The 19377-nt window shown below is 36.8% G+C and overlaps 2 protein-coding genes across 2 annotated transcripts in view; both read left to right on the top strand.

The window, feature by feature from the left end:
• The first annotated feature begins 361 nt into the window (after positions 1-361).
• The window catches only part of LOC145941477 (uncharacterized), an 80738-nt gene continuing 61722 nt past the window's right edge, over positions 362-19377 (top strand). Inside the window, exons 1-3 of the mRNA XM_083047588.1 lie at positions 362-398; positions 2777-2973; positions 3068-3111. Coding sequence (XP_082903714.1) covers positions 362-398; positions 2777-2973; positions 3068-3111 — 278 coding nt within the window. The remainder of the gene's footprint in view (positions 399-2776; positions 2974-3067; positions 3112-19377) is intronic.
• LOC145942045 (silk gland factor 1) lies at positions 8942-14750 on the top strand. Its single transcript, XM_083048523.1, has one exon. The coding sequence runs from the start codon at positions 10839-10841 to the stop codon at positions 12360-12362; it is 1524 nt and encodes a 507-aa protein (XP_082904649.1). The 5' UTR covers positions 8942-10838; the 3' UTR covers positions 12363-14750.

Raw genomic sequence — 19377 nt, forward strand, 5'->3', positions numbered from 1 at the left:
ATATGAAATAATAGTATCTATATAAAGAAGATGATTCTTCAAACTATCCTGCATAAAGTCAACAGAGAAACGATTTCCGTTTCTGACGATCTGTTATTTGTTATTTACTGTTATTCGTTACTTTTCACATTTTCTCGACCCCACCATCGTTGAGCTGTCGAAAAATTGATCTATATAGCATCGTCCTATGTTTTGAGACGTGATTTAAAGAAAGGATTCATTTGATCTTTTTTACGCGAAATATTGACTTCTTGACGTAGGCGCGAGATCTGCCTGATTTTCTTTTGCTACGATGCGAAATATTGACTTCTTGACACAGGTGGTTTGTTATGAGTGAATCCTTGAGATAACAAATCCGTCGATGTCAGGATTTTTTCGTCCGCAAACGTCGGAGACAGGTACATGTACTCTATATAGCGTCCTGGTTCATTCAGGTTCCGAGATATTTTTCTAGGGCGAACCAGGATCTGCTACGGATCTCTGAAGGATACGAAAGACCTCGAGGAGTCGAAGCTCCGAGGAGAGATTTAAGAGTATATCTTCCGTATCTGACGGAAACCGGTGCAGGATGTTGATAGGTTGTTTTGTTAGAAGATTTGATACTTTTCTATTGGCGGATACTTTCTATACTGTAAATTTTATACTCTCGAATTTATTATTGTGCGAATTTAAGTTGGCAAATATTACCTTAGAATAAAAGTTAGAAAATTTGATTTTATTATTAATTTACTAAATTATTATCAATTAAACTATTCGATTAGCACTATCTCGTACATGTGAGAGAGCGAGAGATGCGGAAATATATTTCCGAGAAAAGAAGATATTTTCCAATATGTTTCTTCCAACGTCGAAAAATAATTTGGTGTTGAAAAACTTAAATAAAAATGAACGGCTAAATAAATAGACACAAGACGGGATAGAGTCTGATGTGAAAGATGTTCGTCTCCATGAATACATATACGATCGTCCTTTTCGCGGATGTACGAAGCGTGCGCCATTCAGGCAGCATCGCAACACGTACAGAAAAGGAGTAGAAACGAACGAAGGCCCGAGAGAAGGAAGGGCGGTATAACGCCCTTGTGTGCCGACGAGTTATCACCGGCGTTAATAATACGAACGAGGAACGAGGGGCTAAAGAAAGAGAGAGAACGAGAAAGAGAGTGAGAGAGGGGGGGAGGGAGGACCACCCACGTGGACTCAGGTAGGATCCTTCAGGAACTCCACAAAGCCGCGTTCGGTCCAGCCGGTCCAGTCGTTCCTGCGTCCTGTCATCTTCTTTGTGTCCCCCTTATAAAAATGACAAAACACTTTTTATCAAGCTGCACTGGACCCTTCGACAGGGGAGGAGAGGAGGAGGAGGGGAGCTTGCACTTCTCTTTCCGTGCCCACGAAAGTTAAACAATCCTCTTGGCACACAAAAACTCGATATAGTAATATACCCAATAATCGAAAACCACGAGTATATTATATGTGGTTTATATAAACGTTTAATACGTCATATGAAATTCGAAAAAAAAATGTTCTACTTTATTAAACTCTTTTACTTTTTTATGCTTCTCGAGTTTAACAATTTGAAAAATAGTTAAACTCGACATATTTATAGTAATTATTGTTCTTTGAATTATTTGAAAGAAAAACAATTATTTTTAACTTAAGTGTGTTTTATACTTATATTATTTACATGAATGTCTTCTATCTTCGAAACATAATGACACTTTATCAATCTCTCACGTAGAAAAGCGACTCTCTATTTTTATAGCATGTATTATTTTTCTATTTCCGCATCTCTCTCATTAACATCGATTATTAACGTTTTACTAAAACAACACAAGCGCGCGGTACGCGCGCGCCATTCTTCGATTTTATGTTAAAAAAGAATGTTTTAAATAATATATGTTATAATACTTTAAACACGATTAATATTTTTGACAATCATCAGCTGATTTCTGTCAAAAATTTAATCCAGAATAAGGTATTATAACATATTATTATATTATTTACAACATATTACTATTTTAATTTTTAACATATTATTTTAAAATTTAATTTTTTACTATATTATTTAAAAAATTAATTAACAAATTAACGCTTTAATCAGCTGATTTCTGTCAAAAAATATTAATAAAATTTGCTAATTAAATATTCTAGCTTACCTATTTATATTTATATTGTGTATATTATAATTTGCTAACTAAATTTTAAAATAATAATATAGTAAAAGTTATAAAATAGTAATACGTTGTAAATAATATGTTATAATACCTATTCTCGATTAATATTTTTTCTTTCTAAAGCTATATCTTTTCGAACGAATCTCCTTCGAGTTTTAATTAATTATTAATATTAAGTCATGTTTATAGTATCGCGCGCGCGCTATTAGCATGAAGTTGCCGATGTTCGTAGCGAATAGCGGCCATTACCGAAACGCCGCGAGTATCAGGCAGTTGGAGCTGCGTCCCGCTGTGATTAATTAGTAAGCATAATCGTTAGAAGCGATTTCTAACCTTTGTATTGTAATATTTATCAATCGCATATCATAATTTCAACGTTAATATGTAGTCGTAATTGTTCGAAACGTATATTTCGCGAAAAATTTGATGCAAAAAATCTCTCGCCAACATAACCCAATTTACAATTAATCTGTTTTCGGGCGCGCGAATGTGTTGCGATCCGTGGATATCTATCGTTAATTCTAGCTTACATATTTATATTGTGTATGTTATAATGCGAAATAATAAGATTATTCTAATATATGTATGTATTTTATTTGTTACAGATAGCATTGCGATACACAGTGCGATTCACGCGTCGTGTCGGGAGTGCCGTGTAAAGTTTCGCGCGTCGGGAGTGCCGCGTAAAGTATCGGACAATCGTAATTATTCGTGTTTTCGCGAGTGTCGCGAGTGCTACGAAGGACCAAGAGAGGAGGAGGAGGCCCGGGGAGGCATCGGGCGACGTCGGGGCAACTGTGAGGTAAGCAAAATAAAAACATTTTTTTTAAACTGCATCGTTTATGAGATATTCGACACACACATGTATCTACATAATTTGAATATTTTGTTTTCAGATCAATGTGTGCTGTGTACTACGACTGAGCTATTGCACGTATCGGTGAGTGAGAAATTGTTTATTGTATAACATTACAAGTAATGATATATAAAAGTTAATATACAATTCATTTAACATCGCTGAATGGGTGGGAACGTATTTTCATCATACGATTACGTTATAATCCGTTCGTGAATAATAAATGAAGCATTAATCAATCGCGGCAAGTAAAAATTAAACGAGGCAATTTCGGGCAGATAAAATTTTCAAATGAACCATACTGGCTAGCGTCCCACGAGTTTGCGTAATCATGCACTATAATTACGAATTTACCCCTGGCTGGGACAGTAATGAAAATGCAGTTAAAAAAAAATTTTATCTCGATTGCGTTTATCGTTTCACAATAAAAATTATACAAACAATATATAATTTTTTTAATAGCTATAATTTTATTCTGAATTTTTTTCAAACTCTTAAATTATACAGTGACCGGCATTAGTTATAAAATACAAATCTAGACATAGAAAATTCTATATCAGGAAATTGATAAAAAAAAAAAATCTATATTTTATTAATTGAAACTTTCTTAAAGCATTATTTAAACTTGAATATCTTATTTGCGCGTGCGATTAAAGTTTAATTATATTTCTGTTAAATGAACAAGATATAAGCCTTTATTAATCATATAATCATTTTTTTCTTCTCTCTAAAAAACTCCAGTTTGAAGAAAATATATTTATTATCACTGCAAAATAACTCCGTAATTAATCATCTACCGTAATTGCGATAGAAAAAAAATTTCCTCCAAATTCGATACAGAATATCTCACAATTGTAGAGCGTTAGAGAGGGATTTTTCGGATATGTTTTTTTCTATTTGTGTAAAAAGCAGTTCAATTAATCTGCGCTTACATCGTTGAATGCTCGATCGGGCCGATGAAGACCCCGCGATACGCGATAATCTAGGCCAAATAGCACATCATTATTTAATCGTAGATTAAGGATTGGTACTAACCGAGACAAACAGCTTCTCTCTCTTTCTCTCTTCATTGCGTGTATTTCAAGGGGCCCAGCGACGCGGAGGGAGCGATTTGTTATAACGAAGAGAATGGCACGCTCGGCACAATGTAGTCACTTGTTTACAGGGACAATATTTTCATTCCGCAAACAATTTGTGGTTCGATAAAGACCCGGTGTACAGGTGGGTGCTCGGCGAGGATCTAACGTTGTAACGAACGCGCCGCTGCTCGTTGTGAACGTACCTGTACGTATATATCTATATGTCTATATATATATATATATATATATATATATATATATATGTGTATATTATATACATATATACATATACACATATTGTGTATACGTACGTGTGTGTTATGAATCTCTCGAGTAAAGTATTAGCCGACTCTGAACGCTTGAATCATCGAGTTGTGTGCCGTCGATTCCTCGACCGTCGAAACGCAGGGACGAAACGATATTCCGCGATTTTCTTCTTCGTGTTTCGGATTAGATTATAAAGCTACGAGAGAGCGAGCTCTCCGTATTGCTTTTTACAGAAACTTACGTGAAAGTTATTTAAATAGCATTCTGCCTAAACAAATATATAGAGTGCAAAGCGAGAAAAGAATGCGAGTTATATTTACTGAGTCTTGAGATATTTTACAATTTACAATTAGCTTTAAAATTACACAATTTTACAACTCTTAGTAATCAGAAACTATTTTCATCAAACATTATCTATTATAAGTGAAATAATACATGGAATTTTTTCGAACGATATAATTTATATTTGTTTAATATTTAGGTTTATTATAGAGAAACTTATTTAACAAGACATACCTTTTTGTATGTTTTAAATGGGCTTTGATAAATAATTAATTAAGATCGAATCAAGTTTTGTGGCTATAAAAATAACACAAAATAAAAACTAAATCCGCATTGCGTAAAGCCCTGCGCACAATAGAAAAAATATTAGGAATAAATATTAAATATTAGGAATAAGAATTATTTTAAAATAATAAAATCGAAAAAACTCTGATATAAAAATACAAATTCGAGTATAAAGGACTAGTAAGGGCTAATAAACTAGTAAGAGTCCTTTATACCCGAATTTGTATTTTTATATCAGAGTTTCTCCGATTTTATTATTTTAAAATAATTCTTATTCCTAATATTTAATTTAATATTTATTCCTAATATTTTTTCTATTGTGCGCAGGGCCTAACAGGTGCTTATTTAAGTGATCAAATATTATCAAAAGGAAAATAGTGCGGTCTAATATGTGTGTCGGTATTCCACCGAGATAATCCTTACGACATTTATGATCTGGCGATCACAAAAATGATACAAACGATAATTCTTGGGGTGGGCAATCTGCTGATTATATGCAATAATAAGCGATGCTATTTCTTAATTTATATTTATAATAACGCAAAGTCAAACAATTGGCAGATCAATATTTTTATTATTTTTTCTTAAAACAATTCAACGTGAAACTATAATTTTCTCTGATATTTGTCAGCACTCATTATATAAAAATAAATTGTATGAAAAAAATAATTTATAACGAAAGGATTACATTAATGAAAATTTGATAATGTTTACGTCGACATTATTTCACGGACATTGAGTTTGGCCAATATTATCTATTCAGGTTGATTGATGTTTACGCACATTTATTCTTGTATATTGCTGATACAATACCAAATAGTTTTCAAAATTTTTTTCAATCAGTGCATTATTTAGTGCATGAATACCGTCTCTCTGTTGTGCATCTGAGCAACTATAATGAGTTTATTGTCTTCACAAGGAAATGATTCTACCTGTGTTTCACGATCCCAATAACAAACCAAAAATTTCTGACTATAACACAAAAATCGGTGAATATGTACAACATCGGTCAAACTTAAAGTATCGATGGAAAACATGATGGGCGAAATCTTTGTCGATGACATCAATGTTTTCACAATGAGCTATGATCACAACAAACTCAGGTATACGCTTACGATTGTATAAACGAAGTCGTAATAAATTCATTGAGCCGATTCTTAAAAACTATTCATTGGCACGTAATTAATTTTTTTAAATCTTGTTTTAATTTCATTAATTTTATTTTATTTTTTAAATTAATTTTATTTTAATTTATTTATTTAGCAGTAAGTGTACGAAACAATAGCACGTTCTTTCTTATTCTTACTTCGAACCTCTTTTCGCGACGCGTTTGCTCCGAAGAATGGATTTAATTTATAACACGTCAAAAAATAATTTTTTTTCGCGCGTATCGTGAATGCAACTTTAATTGCAGGAATATCGATAACAATAAAAGCGCGGATATGTATGCCATCGAATACGGTCGTGTTTTGCGTGCTGACAGTAGTACTCCCCGTCGGCTAATGTCGACGCCATGGTGGAGGACGCCGACGGAATCGATCAGCAAAATGACGCGGCTATTCGTTGACGGTTTATAGTAGTTCTCGCGATGTAATGTATATCGTGCACAATTATTTTTTCCTCGTTTTCCCTAATTTACAGAGAGATAGAGAGAGAGAGAGAGAGAGGAAGCGGATAGATATAGATTAAAACGCTGCAATTTTCCAAATATTCAATAGTTAATGCAATTTAATAGTAATGCAATTCTCTTATCTGTAATATTTATTTATTATCTTATTGCTTGATAATGATATTAATCAACACACAAACACGACGCGTGTTTGGAAAATTGAGATTGAAATATTACAATGCACCACTTATATTTTTGACAAAAGACACGGACGGTCTCATTATATATTTTTAGATACTTGTTCAAATTTTTTGACAGAAATCTAACAATAGAGATTTATAGTGAATCTTGTTCCTCGTAATAAGCAAGCCTAAAGTTTAAAAATATGAATTATTTAAAGGAATAAAGAGAGATGTTTATTATGCGATTGCATTTAATTTCGAGCTTTGCAAATTTTTCATGACACAACGCGAATTTATTTCTTGAATATCATTTCCTAGAAAACAGCTTCGATTTTGATATAAGAAACGATGAGTATAATTTAATCTTTTAATATTTCGTTCTAATTCTTCTAATTTTTTTGTAAATTTCTATAAAAATCGTATTTTAAAAAAGATCTTATTTGCTCTCCAGACAGTAAATGATATTATGTTAACAAATAGCTCTTGTGTGCATTTCTACTTCAATGTTGTCTAAAGAATAAATTGAACTAGAATAAATTTTTAATTTATTTTAGAATTTAAATCATATCTTTCACTGTTAGTATTTGCAGTTTTGTTTCTCAATTATTTAATCAGTTAATATGTTGTGCGTTTATAGAGTTATAGTATAAATAGTTTTAAATAATTTTGCAGCATTTTAATGTTTAATGTTCTCATCAACAGTAAAGCTAAATATACGTTCACACTAATTTTGTATGATGGAAAATTTCTTATCTCTATTCTATCATTTGATGATAAAATTTTGTGTATGTGGTATCATTTTGATACAAATTTTTTGTATATATCTCTCTCTCTCTTTTTATGTCAATAGTAAGAAGATGTGACTTCTAGCTCTGCTTATATTTAATAAATAATTTCTCTAGGTCTTTATCTAGAAAGATGCTCCTAAATTATTTACGACAAAGTGTTATCGAAATATTGACATCAGTACATTCCTAGTTTCGCATAAAAAAAAAACATTAGGAATATACTTAAAGAAACTCGCGAAGATGTAGCACTACTCGAAAGTAATTAGCAATTGGCATAAACTACTCTTCGGGATAGCTATTACGTGTATTAAATGGCACGCGATTGCATCTACGCAGAGTAAAAGACAGTTTGCCGCGAATAATATGTTTAGAAGATAATTTCGATGACATCAGTATGTGAGAGAATTCAAATGAGATCGTGGGTTGAGAATGTAAGTATGTATAGGTGTGGCCTAATGGGCGCGTTTGTGTCTTTCTTTCAATATATTCTATACTTTATCATAAAACGATAAAAGAATTGAAAGACACCCACTTGAGGTAAACGAAGTTACAAAAATTTCAAATTTACGTCGCGGTGTATTAAACAATAAGAGGGACTTTGTATATAAAGACATTTGATAATCATATCAAAAATGAATTAATTTACAATGAATTAAAGCAATTCGTTATAATATGTGAATCTGACTTTCTGATAAGAGTCAGTCATTATTTTTGTTATGTATACAATTTGTGGACAACACATTTTCTCTCCTTTTTTTTATTCTCTCTCTTTTTTTCTCAGCTTTAAGGATTCTTAAAGATTCTTAAAGATTCTTAAAGATTACGATCGTGTATTGTACACTTATCAAATTAGATTGCACAAGGGAGTGATAGGTATAAAAACTTAGTTATTTTTAGATAAGATAAAAATGTTAATCGAAAATAGTTAATCCGTAGATATATATGTGATATCCATAGATATATATGTAAAGTTTCCAACACAATTATGTTACATACACACATTTGTATGTGGAAATTAAGACTGCACTAATAATATATACTTTCTATAGTCTAAAAAATAATAAACACTGATATATCTAAATAGATAAGCTGCACTTCAATACATATTATTTTAATTGTCAGAAAGATTGGATTGAGTGGATACCGATTGTTACAAAAGTTCAAATTGATTTAAGCTTGTAAACTTTGAGAGCACTTACAGATTCTATTATATAGTTTTTATATAGTATTTAATACGTATTTACAAATAAAGATAACCGAGTATGTTTGTATGTATGTATGTATGTGTGAGACTCTCTTTTATTCAACATATATGTATGAAGCGTAATGTTAAATAATATTAAAATAATTAATAAACAAAATACTACATGAAGGATAATTGATTCATGATCATGTCATCAATCACGACATGTAAATGATATTGTATACCTATGTATATCTCCGCGTTGTACTCGTTGACTCCGTTGCGACCTGACTCATCTCGAGGGGGTGACTTTTCTCGCGTCCCTTCCGTCGGAAGTTCCACTCTCGCGAATAGTTCACGTTCGAGTTCACTCGCCGATCAACGAAACGACATCGATCGATCGTCAATCGAGACTCCGACTTCCGATTCATGCATCGTTGTAGGACGATTCCGATTTAAGCGAGTCATTAATATTATAGAAAAAAAAAAGAAAGAAAGAAAAATAGAGCTTTGAACGAATCAGAGAAAACACGCGCGATCCGCGGCGGATCGTCCGCGAGAGGAGACGCGTAGAGGAGGCCACGTCATTCACTCACGCACGGAGCAGAGGTGCCGGTTGTCAAACGCGTGGCAGACGACAGTTGACATGACATGAGATGCGAGAGAGGAAGGAAGGAAGGCGACGCTCCGCGCCGCGACGCGACGGCGCGAGCGTCGAGCGATCCGGCTCGGCTCGGCTCGGCTCGGCTCAGCCGGAGCCGGGCGTCTCGCGTGGAATTGCGCAAGCCAATTCCGCTCCGAGGGATGATCGGGGTCCTCGCGCGCGAGCGACGCGCGCACGCGCGCATCCACCTCGATCAGCAACGCCGGAGGGGTAGAAGAGGCACACCGCACCACGATACGGCTACGTGACGATTCTAAACGACGTACAAGGGAACCGAGAGCCAGACCAAACCTCGCCGTCCGATTGGTCGGGCGCGATACGGTTCTGAGAAAGACCTGGCCACGATTGGCGGTCCCGGCGCCATCGGGCGCGGCACAGGCAGCCGACGGTGGGGTGTATTTGAACAAGAGCCGCCGCTTCAAGAGTACCGGGGTACACTCGCTAACCGGCCTCCATCCATAACACGGCACACAGAGAGAGGAGAGAGAGACTCGCGTTGGTACGAGGCGGAGTGTGTGGTGAGAGGCGGTGAGGTGGCTTCAAACAGGGGCCCCGCTCGATCAAATAACCGACCGCGCGCGCGGACACCGTCGAGCAGCCGTCATCGTAGTGGTTGGTGTTGTTTCGCGCACTCGTCCACGTCGTACAACACGCGTGAGCAAGGCTCTTTCCCTGTCGTCGGCATTGCCGTGTTGTCCTCATGGTGTTGGGATAACAATTATCCCCCTATCTCTCCCGCGGGGGTTGCGTTGTCCTCTCGCGATACTCCGCGTTCGCTCCGTTTTCGTTTGCATCGAATGCGCATCTTCCCGGCGAACAAACGGACAGTGCATTGTGTTCCGGGAGGAAGAGGACGGTGTCTTCGACGTTTCGCTGGAGCGAAGGTGTGTACCCCGAAAGGTATCGAGAGATAGACTTTTTTCTCATCTCCTGCGGGAAAAGGGGGAAACGCGACGCGTTCTCCGCAGAATTGTGACAGAAGAGAGTTTCGTCGACGCGAGAGTGTCGTACAGTGTTAGCGACGAAGAATTTCGCGATGAAGTTTTTTTTCTAGTGAAGAAAGAGAGAGAGAGAGAGAGAGAGAGAGAGAGAGAGAGAGAGAGAGAGAGAGAGAGAGAGAGAGAGAGAGAGAGAGAGAGAGAGAGAGAGAGAGAGAGAGAGAGAGAGAGAGAGAGAGAGAGAAAGCTGAAGAGTGCGAGGCGCGTATCCTAGAGAATTACCTTCCGTCCTCTCTCTCTTCGTGCGTACGATTTAAGGAATTTGAAGAATTTTTGTGTCTCGTGACTTGACGGTTAGAGGAAAAGCGAATTCGGAAGACTAACTCAGTTACCGGACGACTCCAGAGGTCGTCCAAACTCGGTGTAAAGATTAAGGGAATACCCGACTGCCAGCAGCCGTGGTACCGCGGATTTCATGACAGCCGTTTGACAACGACGACGCGACAGCAGGCCACCTCGGTACCGGTGAGCTCTATGGCCATGCTCCAGTCGCAAAAGCTGTACGGTGATGCGGGTGCAATGAGCAGCGCCGCAATGTCCAGCATGGGCAGTATGGCGCCCACGTACAGCTCCATCAACTCGATGAGCTGCGTGCCGATGGGGATGTCGATGGGCGTCGGAGTTGGGCCTAGTTGTAGCCCGCAGGGCGCCGGCGGTTTCAATATGAGCACCATGAGCTCCGCGATGGGAATGGCGTCGATGGGTGGCGGCGGTATGAGCGGTTACACCAGCGCTTCTATGGGCACCGGTGGTGCCTGCATGAGCGCCGTCGGATACGGCCCGCTGACACCCGGCGGCGGCACCGGCGTCAACCGGGATCCCTTGGCTCTGACCGAACCGGACTCGCCGAATTCGGCGCTGCAGCGAGCGCGTAGCGAGAAGTCCTACCGCCGTAGCTACACTCATGCGAAGCCGCCGTATTCCTACATCAGCTTGATCACCATGGCGATACAGAACGCGCCCCACAAGATGCTGACCCTATCGGAGATCTATCAGTTCATCATGGATCTGTTCCCGTTCTACCGACAGAATCAGCAACGTTGGCAAAATTCTATCAGGCACTCGCTCAGCTTCAACGACTGCTTCGTCAAGGTACCGCGCACGCCGGACAAGCCCGGCAAGGGATCCTTCTGGACCCTCCATCCGGACAGCGGCAACATGTTCGAGAACGGTTGTTACCTGCGACGCCAGAAGAGGTTCAAGGACGAGAAGAAAGAGATAACCAGGCAGACCACCAAGCACCAGCAGCATCAGCAGCATCAGGTGACAGCGGCGGCGGTGGCGGCTGCGACCGGCGCGACTATCGCCGGTCAACATAGCCCGCCCACTCACGAAGGCGCGCTCGGTACCAAGAAGACCGGCTCGTCCATCCACCATGGCGGTCCTCCGCCGCAGGACGACAAGGATCTGCACTCGTTGGTGTCCTCGCATCACCATCATCACACCGCGAGTCTCCATCAGCACCATACAGCCCTGAAGAGCGACACCACCGACATCGGCGGCCTCCTGGTGCCCGATCTCGGCGCCGCGCACGACGAGCTCACCGCTATGGTCAGCCGCAGCCTACATCCGCACCTACTAACCGAGACCGCGACCCTGCATCACAACATGACGGGTAGCTTGAAGCAGGAACCGCTTTACGGAACCGCCGCGGCCAATCATCCGTTCAGCATCAACAGGTTACTGCCGCGAGACACCACCGGCACCTCGCCAGGCGCCCAGGACACGAAACCGCCCGAGATGAAGATGTACGAGCAGCTGCATCAGAGCTACGCCAACTTCGGCTCGCCCCATCATCCGCACGCCCACTCGGCGCCGCCGGGGCACCATCATCACAACGGCATGCACATCGGGACGAACGCCGCCGGGCCGATGCACATGACGAATCATCATCATCAGGAATATTACCAGAGCCCGCATTATCATCACGCGACCAGCATCGCCACCACGAGCGCACCGCCGCCTCCTGCCGTCGCTACCGCGGCGCCGGGCTTGTGACATCACGCCACCCACCCTTACGCTTTGGCCTGAGTCGCTGCCGCCGCGGCATACGTCGCCAGCGCTGCCGCACCCTCGATTCCACCCCCGACCCCGGATCTGTCATCCGCGATCATCGCGGCGCCGACGGCGACGTCGTCGTCCCCCGCGACCTTGTCGACCGTCTCGTCGTCGCCGCGTGCGCAATCACGTCGGCGCGCCCGTCGTCCCGATAACGACGACATCGTCGAGGCCGTCGTCTGCTGGCCGCCCGACGACGACGACGAGTACGACGACGAGAACGAGGACGAGGACGAGGACAACGTCGTCTACAGACGGTAGAGTTAGGATTCCGAGGTAGGATCCCTCAGGGTATTTCGGCTCTGTGTTCGGTTCATCGTCTCGACTTGATCGGTTTGTTACGTTAAAATGTTGAGTAAATGAGGATTGTTATATTTTGACAATTGATGGATGATATCGTATTCAAATTAATGCTAATTATTTTTACTTGTATGCGTGAGAAATTATAAAATATTTTCCACATTCTCTGAGATATTCCCTCTTTTATACATTCTCTCTCATTTATATTGTTTCTCTTCATCTATATTTTTTTCTTATAGGTATTCTTTTTTTTCTGTTATATTTTTTCGCTTGACTTTGAATCATTTTTGACACGCGCGCTTCATTATTATATAATGATTATATCATTCGCGAATAAATTCAAATACTGAATTACAATAGCGATACAAAGGTTTAAAATAAAAGAAATAATAAAAGAAAAAAATTAATCAACACATATACATGACATTACTTATTTTCTTATGCCGTTATTAATGGAGTAGGTTACATAATAACTAATAACTAATTTCTTTATCTACCTATAAACATTGTATAATGTTTATGTAAACCAAACAGTTGTATCTATTTGTTCTTTATATATAATATTTATATATATATTATTATTGACAAAAATTATGCATAAAAGAAAATTTATTATTTTTTAATTTAGCATTTATGACATCACACATTTTATGAACATTTAGTAAAAATGAGAATATTGAAATCATATATAGCGTTTCAAATAAAGACTTATAAGAAGCAGAAACGGTATTTACGTTTAACTTCCAAACTTTAATGATAGGGAGGTCACATTACTGTGTATTATCCTTTGACAGAAGCAAATGAGAAAATAATATTTACATACGTACACACAATCTTCGTTACTCGTATTAAACTTATGTCCGTTACTGTATGTTGTCACTCAAACTGACAATGACTTGGTAAGCATCGTTTCAAGTACAATTGCAAACAACAATCACGATAAAATAGATTAAAGCCCACTTTAGACGATCTTTAATTCGCGACAGAATTCTAATTCATAATTTCGGTACATGATATAGAAAACGTTTGTCAAATCAGATTACATATATACAAAATAAAATTATAATGAATAGAATTTTATGCCATTCGTTTATGTTCTATTTCGTGAGAAGAGTCGACTTTTTCCTTCTGCTTCTACAAATATTATTATCGTCATTTTATCACAATATCATTCTATCGAATTTATCTCGTCTACACTGGAAAAGGTGTTCAAGAAAAATGTGTGAATGTCCAGGAATCCGCTGAATCATTGCATATTGTCGCATTTATTATATCGAACATGCAATATAATTGCTTTCGTTGAATCGCGTGAGAATTTTTTTTCTATGATACGCACAAATGATGCATTTTAACGCGATAAGTGGCGATGCATCTCGTCGCTATGTTCCATTTCTTGCATATCATACCAAGATTACGTAATTATTCGGCACACACATTTGAGAATTTATAGGCAATTACCGCTTTTCACATAATGAAAAACAAAAAATCCAATAAAATTAATAAAAAGATGTATCAATAATGGAACTGCCAGATTTCTTTTACAGACTTTTATTAGAGAAATAAAGTTCCCAAAATAGATATTAGAGCATTAAAAGAAAAAAATTGTGTGTGACAATATTGTCTATTATTATTGTTAATAATATTGAAAAGATTTTACATAAACATTTTCAACCAAAAAGTAATAAGATCTATATTTAATAAATTTATCTGGTTTCTTCCGTATGACAATTACAAACATATCACTCATTATTAGCTGCTGTTTTCCTTCTTTTTCAGTTCAAATTTAATTCATCCTGTTTTGCTTCTTTTTCTAAGTTGATTATTTGAAATATCTTTTTGTTGTGTTATTATTATAGTAATATCTATTAAAATGTGTTAAAGGAAATAATGTTAATTACAATCTTGTCAAATATTATTAATGAAATTTTTGAATCAAACTCGTTTCTGAAATAATTTTACTTAATTTAATTTTACTTAATAATTAATAATTTTATCCTTCACGCGATCAAAGAAATTTAATAATTGTATGTTAGATCGGTCATCGATTTCTTTTCATTTTAAGCATTTCTTATTGCTTTGTATTTATGTGTCGCATTTATGTGTCACATACAAATTGTTGACAATTATTGAATTTTTTCCCCTATTTTTCACTCTTTTCTTATTTTATGTTATATATTTCATATTATATTAATATACGTTACATATTATTATATTAACATTCTTAATTTAATTTAATTTTGTTATTATTTTGACATATTACTAAAAACAATAGGCATACACTATGATTAATACTGCATGTTTTGTTTCAAATTTAAAAGCTCTTTATTATAAAAAAAGAAATATTTCAAAAACAAGTTTGGTCCGAAAATTTCATTAATATTAATATTTTATATTCATATTCATTAATATTTGACAAAATTGTAATTAACAATTTTTCCTTAAACATATTTTATTGCTATAATAATAACACAACTAAGAAATATTTTAAATAATCAAATTAGGTGAAACATTTCCTAATAGAGAATCCTCCTAGAATAATATAAAATAATATTTTATATAAATCTTTTTTTCTCTCTAAACTTGCTTAAAATTTGGCTTTAAAAAATTTTAACTTTCAATGTACTCACAAGATGTAAGATGTGTACTCGCACATCTCATATTCGATTAAAGAGAATCGCTTAATAATAATTAATTAAAAATCACTTGGCGACTCTCTCGCTATTTAGTATCGTACAAACGAATTCGCGACGATGAACCTATATCTCAGTGCCTCGAAATACCCTCGATTAATATTAAGAAACGAACCACAGACCTCGTCGAAAGGGGTGCGCTGTCGCGTCATGGAATATAAGCGGCGTAAGCCTCGAAAAGCAGTGCCAGGTAAAAAGTGAGAGCGGTGTCGGATGAACAAAACTTGTGATACTATACGTGAAAATAAATATAAATTAATGGACGAGTATATACGCGCGCGTTGCGTATAAATATAATTATATTCGAGCACCCGTGAGACTCTCTCTCGCGCATAGTTCGCGCATTCGCACACCAGTGTGTCCACGCATACATCTTACGTACACAGACACGTGCATTCACGAACGGTGTACGAACGCGCGTCATTCGAGAGAGGTGAGAACGTCGAGTAAATAATTAATTCGTTTTAAGAGCGTCACGCGGGAGACGCCCCGCGTTTTTGTATAATAACTGTAGATAGCCGTATATATATCGTAATGCGCATATGATGTACAATATTATATGTTAAAGAGAGGTATATATACATACGATTATATATAGCTATATATATATATAAATATATATATAAATGGAATCTTTATCGCGATACTATATTATATAACAAGTCCATTTTGGACGATCTATATACAATAGGTGAACAAATTCGGGATGCAATTCTATTGAAATTTTTCATGCCGCGTATTTCTGATACGTGTCCTGTGTATATGTATATTTTTTGCTTCTTTTTAAAAAGAAACATGTTTTCTATATACTATACGGCACGAAAAGTTTTGTTTCGAATTCTATCGTATATTATAGATCGTCTAAAGTGCGCTTTAGGTGCATACTTATAATAGAATATAAGAGAGTGAATGGATGGAATGAAGAAAAAGACAGAAAGAGAGAGAGAGAGAGAGAAAGCGCGAAAGTAATAGAGAGAAAGAGGGAAAGAGAGAGCAAGATCAAGCAAGACAAACGTGATACTTTGCATTGTGTATTTCGAAAGCATATTTTTAGACTGTCACACACGTATTCGCATTGCAGGCGATCTATAGAGAACTGTTTATGAGATTTTATTTTTCAAAGAGATTCATTGAGGTTTGCGAGTAAAAAGTACGCTATTGTATATATTGTTTGTAAAGTAATGCGTGTAAATATTCTTGAAAATACAATGTAGTAGTGTAAAGTTAGATAATTCTATTCAAATTGTGTATTAAATTAATTTTAAATTAATTTTGAATTAATTTTGAATTAATTTTGATATTCACAAATTATATTGCCAAGTGCGAAAAAATGACGCTTTATAACAAGCGTGATTTCACGATTATGATTTAGTCTCAGAATCATCCTAAACAGATCTCTCTTGCAATTACTATGTTAAAATATAATGTACGATACTCTTTATGGGATCATCTACATTAGAGAACAATTGGCACGTCATTAGATCATTACCTACTTAAATGTACGACAATTAATTCGAAAAAACGTTGTATACGAATAAAATAATAATCGAAAGTGATTCTAAGACTGGGCGCATGTTATCCATTATCTTTTTAGTGATTGATAGTCAGTAGATCAGTAAAAAGCTTAGACCTATTATGAGATCGCGCATACTTATCGATTTGACATCGATTCGACTACAAAATCAAATGTCAGTTTGATGATTTTTTGATAAAAATCGATTATCAATCGACCGATGATCGAGGAAAAAGTCTGCGCGTGTCCTCAACTAAACTTTTAAATCGATAAAAAATCATTGATACTACTTGACATCGATTAAAGTTTAATTGATGTAATGATAATATGCGCCCAGTCTATAATAGCTACAGAGATTATAATATGCGAGACAGGTTTGTTCGTTACCAATCGACGACTGTCGACACCATTGTTACAAAACACCGTTTTATTATATCAACATTGTAAAAATGGCGTAAATATGGATCGGTTTTTTTTCATTTTATTCAAGATGTAAAACGCAGTCGGAGTTAAACCCGCACACGAATACATGAGTGACACAGAAATTGCTCGGTGATGCCTAGCTTCTAGGGGAAGTGTCATACAATGTAAGTGCAATTTCTGCAAGTCAACATTTGAGTGCAAAGGGCTAAGGTCAAGACGGCGTAAGGTTGTGTTCTCGAATAGAAAAGAAAAATTCCGCGCAATTAAGGCGAAGCGAGCGTGTGTGACAGATCTCGCGACGACTCCGCGACACTATTAGTCGCTCACGTAATTCACTCGATCGTTATTTTACTCGATGCTACTTCAGTTCTGATGAATATGAAATTCACGAAAGCTTTTACCGTCGTCGCGTACGATTTTATTATACCCCATTCGACGAGGGAAAGTGAAATCTCTGTCTGCTTTCATTGGCGGATCGTAACGTTGAAAAATCGAATGTCACTTATACGGAAGATGTGACGACTCGTAATTTCGCTGATTTTCTCAAACGTGCCACTCCCCCAATCCTACCGACTTTCTCTATAGACTTTTTGAATTTATATGAAATCTAATTGTTTTAAAGTGTAGATCGTTGTTTGAATACACAAGTAGAAATATATATGGAATACAAGCTATTTTTTTCGAAATTATCACTTTCTGTAAAAGTGAATAGTATTTCGCGTATTGAAGTGCATCTTCTACAAAATGTTGAAACTCTCGTTATATTCTCTTGCAATCGATGAGATTAGAATTAAGAATTTTCTAATGGAACAAAAATTAGAAAGCTTCTAGTTAAACTGGAAACTGACGAAAGCTTTTGAAATACCGATCCATGTAAATTTTTGTAAATAACGAGTTGCGCGTTACAGAAGATCACTAATTATTGTTATCACTATTATATTATCGCCATCGCTGCGATTATATTTGTCGAGAATCTGTTAGGTTCATTTCCTGCTCACTCTTTTTTAAATTCTTTATCTACACTGAGAAAAAAATACATACAAATTTTGAAACACATTACACTGAGACAAAAATACTGTTGAATCAACAACATCTTTGTAGTTAAATTTTATTTTATTAATAATATTTGAATTGAATTAATAAAATAAAATTTAACTACAAAGATGTTGTTGATTCAACAGTATTTTTTTCTCAGTGTAATGTGTTTCAAAATTTTACACTTATAGTGCTTAATAAAAAGATAATATTTTTAATTATAATTTTTTTCAATATTTTTTTCAATATTGAATCTGCGGTTTTACGTGGAAACCATAATGGAATGTAAAGGGTTCTACATTTTTGCACCAAGTTTTTTCGCTGACATTTCAGCGGATACAACCAGGAGTCCATTCTGATGGAGAATAATTGTAGCGTATTCAAGAGATTCAAATCGATTTTGAAGTAAAATAAGATTTAAATCTCTTGCGAAATAATGTGAAGTGTCTTTCACACAATATTGAAATCTCAATAATTGATTTTGCGACGGGCAGTTAAAAATTCGCGGAAAATTCTTTCCTTAAAATTGTTACGCTCGATCTCAGACTGCCTTGTTCTCAGTGCGTTGATCAAAGAAGGAGAGGAGGAAGCGAATAGTCCTGCGATAGGACTTCTCTCTCAAGGCGGGGCACGCGTGAAATGCAAATCTCGAAATTACGAAATCTCATGTTTAACACGCTTTCACTGTCTCTTGGGCCGTTTTATCGTCTTCCTGACAGAGAGCGAGAAAGAGGGAGAAAGAGAAAGATATATCTTTTATCCATCAGTATCACCTCATGCATATCCTGTATATTCAGGAGAATCAAAATTTATAATTAATTAAATGATTTTGCTAGGTTCAGATTTTGATGATGTAGATAACACAAGAATCATGATTTCTATGTTTATTCGCGAGAATTTGCGCGCGATATATTTCTCGAAAATTGTACTATAGCATCGAAATTATGCCGATTTCAATCTCCTATTATACCTTCGATCCCTCGCGTAGTTCTCG

Source organism: Prenolepis imparis, unplaced genomic scaffold, assembly GCF_030444845.1.
Source record: "Prenolepis imparis isolate NDT839.2.m4 unplaced genomic scaffold, iyPreImpa1.0 SCAF_10, whole genome shotgun sequence".
Lineage (NCBI taxonomy): Eukaryota > Metazoa > Arthropoda > Insecta > Hymenoptera > Formicidae > Prenolepis > Prenolepis imparis.

Excerpts from the sequence above, each read along its gene's own strand:
- LOC145942045 (XM_083048523.1), top strand. The coding sequence starts at position 10,839 with ATGGCCATGCTCCAGTCGCAAAAGCTGTACGGTGATGCGGGTGCAATG.